Source organism: Peromyscus maniculatus, chromosome 1 (assembly GCF_049852395.1).
Source record: "Peromyscus maniculatus bairdii isolate BWxNUB_F1_BW_parent chromosome 1, HU_Pman_BW_mat_3.1, whole genome shotgun sequence".
In the NCBI taxonomy this organism is placed as follows: domain Eukaryota; kingdom Metazoa; phylum Chordata; class Mammalia; order Rodentia; family Cricetidae; genus Peromyscus; species Peromyscus maniculatus.
Genome location: NC_134852.1, coordinates 113,967,101 through 113,969,570, shown reverse-complemented (window position 1 = coordinate 113,969,570; position 2,470 = coordinate 113,967,101). Strand labels below are relative to the sequence as shown.

Below are 2,470 nucleotides of genomic sequence, written 5' to 3'. Positions count from 1 at the left end.
CCCCATATCTTCTTGCTTGTGTGGGCTTTATTTGTGCTTATGGAGTCTGTTCTTCCTACTGGTGTGGGTTGTGCCTGTGCCAATGGAGACTGTTCTTCCAGCTGGTGTAGGTGGTGCTGGTGCCTATGGGGGCTGCTACTCTTCCAGCTGGTGTGGGTGGTTTTGGTACCTATAGGGGTGGCTGTTCTTCCAACGGGTGTAGGTGCTGCTTGCATCTATGGAAGCTGCTGATACTGCGGTAGATGGTTGACCAATGGGAGGATGATGTGGTCAGTGGTATAGGCAGTGGAGTGGGTCATAGAGGTTACAGAATCCAGTGGGTGTCAGGGTGGTGGTGCAGCCTGTCCGCAGGTTTCTTACCTCTTGGTCAGATGCTGAGGACTGCTCCAGAGCAATGGAGATCCACCCAAGGCTTATTTAAAGAACTAGAAATATACTCATTTCAATTGCTTTTTTTCTCACTGATTAATTAGTGATTCTACTAATTGATCTTATTCAACCATGAATATTTGATTGGCAATAATAATCATTTTAGCAGTAATAATGTTAATGATACATTTACTGAAATACATGTTTCTTAGTATTTGTATTATATAAACCATTAATAGTTACATTATCTAGAGGCCTAAAATCAATTTAACAATAACCATAAGATTAATTTAACCATATTATACCAGGTACAGAAGTAATAATAAGATAATAACTATACAACATGATATCTCTGTCATTAGGGAATCCATGGTCTAAAATTTTGTAGACAGGAAATTACAAGATCATCAGAATAAAGAAAAAATAAATTAAATAACAGGCTCTTTCAAGCTCCAGAGTAAATCACACAAGTGAATAATCAAACAGAGATATTCAAGGAAGACTTTTTAATTTTACTTATCTTTCATTCTGACCATGGCATTCCCTTCCTCCTCTCCTCCCAATGCAACCACTAATTTCCTTCTGTCCCCCCTTAATCCACATTTCCTCCATATTCCCTTGGAAAAGAGCAAGCCTCTGATGGGCATCAAAAAGCATGGCATATCAAGCTGCCATAAGACCAAGAACTCTAAAACTTTCCTAAGATGGCTTAATGAAGAATATTTTAAGCATAGTCTTGCGAATTTGTTTGGTCTTCAAGCTATAGATTATGGGATTCATTACAGGAGGGATGAGCAGATAAACATTGGCAATTAAAGTGTGCACAAATGGAGGAGCATGCTTCCCAAACCTATGCACCAATGACAAGCTGATCATAGGGATGTAGAAGATGGCAACAGCACTGAGATGGGAGACACAGGTGCCAAATGCCTTTTTCCGCTCCTCCTTGGATGCGATACAGAGCACAGAGTGGATGATCAGAACATAAGAGAGAAGGATCAAGACAGAGTCCAAGCCTGCAGTAGAGATGACAGTGGCCAGGCCAAAGGCACTGTTGACCCTGGTGTCTGAGCATGAAAGCTTCATCACATCAGGATGGAAGCAATAGGAATGATGGAGCACATGACTACGACAAAAAGACAGACGCTTGAGGAGCAGGAGTAAAGGAACAAGAGCTGTGGTTCCCCTAATTACAATCGCAAAACCCACCGCAATGATCCGTGAATTGGTTAAGATCACAGCATACCTCAGGGGGTTCCAGATGGCAATGAAGCGGTCAAAGGCCATCACCAAGAGGACTGAGGACTCCATGAATGTAAAGCCATGGATAAAGAACATCTGGCCAATGCAGGCATCAAAGCTAATTTCTCGAACATTGAACCAGAAAATGCCCAACACAGTTACCAACGTGGAAAGGCACAGACCCAGGTCTGTGAAAGACAGCATGGACAGGAAATAGTACATGGGTTCATGGAGGCTTGACTCGGTGATGATGACAAAGAGGATCATGCTGTTCCCAGAGATGGCGATGGCATATAGACAGCAGAAAGGGATGGAGATCCAAGCTTGAGAGGTCTCAAGCCCAGGAATGCCAGTGAGGAAGAAGACAGTTGGCTGGGCAGTGCTCTGGTTGAAGGGTGGCATAATGACTTAAGGAAGCCGATGCTCTCGGGAGGAAGGCACACATCCTGTAATGACAGGAACAGAAAGGCTTCCCATCTCTACTACATGCCATGCAGTTTAGGAACACTAAAAAACCAGTTCCTGTCCCTCATCTTCAGTGGAAAGGGAAAGCCATTTAGTACTGTATTAGATGTGAAGTTGAACACAGGTGAAGTGGGGGAAGAAACAGCACTAACATCTGGGAAGAGACCCAGGTTTTCAGAAGATCTGCATTGTATTATGTATGGCTGTCTGTGTACTGACATTAAAAAGGAGACTAAAATAGGCTGGCAAGATGGCTCTGTTGGTAAAGGCAAGTGGAGTCAAGCCTGATGACCTAAATTCAATCCCAAGAATCCACAGGGTAGAAGGAGATAACCTACTTCAGCAAGTTGTCACTTGACCTTCTTCCACATGTATGGTACATGTTCAAGTATAC

The 2,470-nt window shown here is 43.1% G+C and overlaps 1 protein-coding gene across 1 annotated transcript; it reads right to left on the bottom strand.

Annotated features, from left to right (window-relative positions):
• Positions 1–1,068: 1,068 nt before the first annotated feature.
• Positions 1,069–2,013, bottom strand: LOC102928372 (olfactory receptor OR51C1-like). The gene has a single exon (XM_006993338.1). It carries the CDS (start codon positions 2,011–2,013, stop codon positions 1,069–1,071), a length of 945 nt encoding a protein of 314 aa, XP_006993400.1.
• Between the last annotated feature and the right edge of the window lie 457 nt (positions 2,014–2,470).

Bases quoted from the DNA above. Each gene is read 5' to 3' on its own strand.
- LOC102928372 (XM_006993338.1), bottom strand. From the start codon at position 2,013: ATGCCACCCTTCAACCAGAGCACTGCCCAGCCAACTGTCTTCTTCCTC.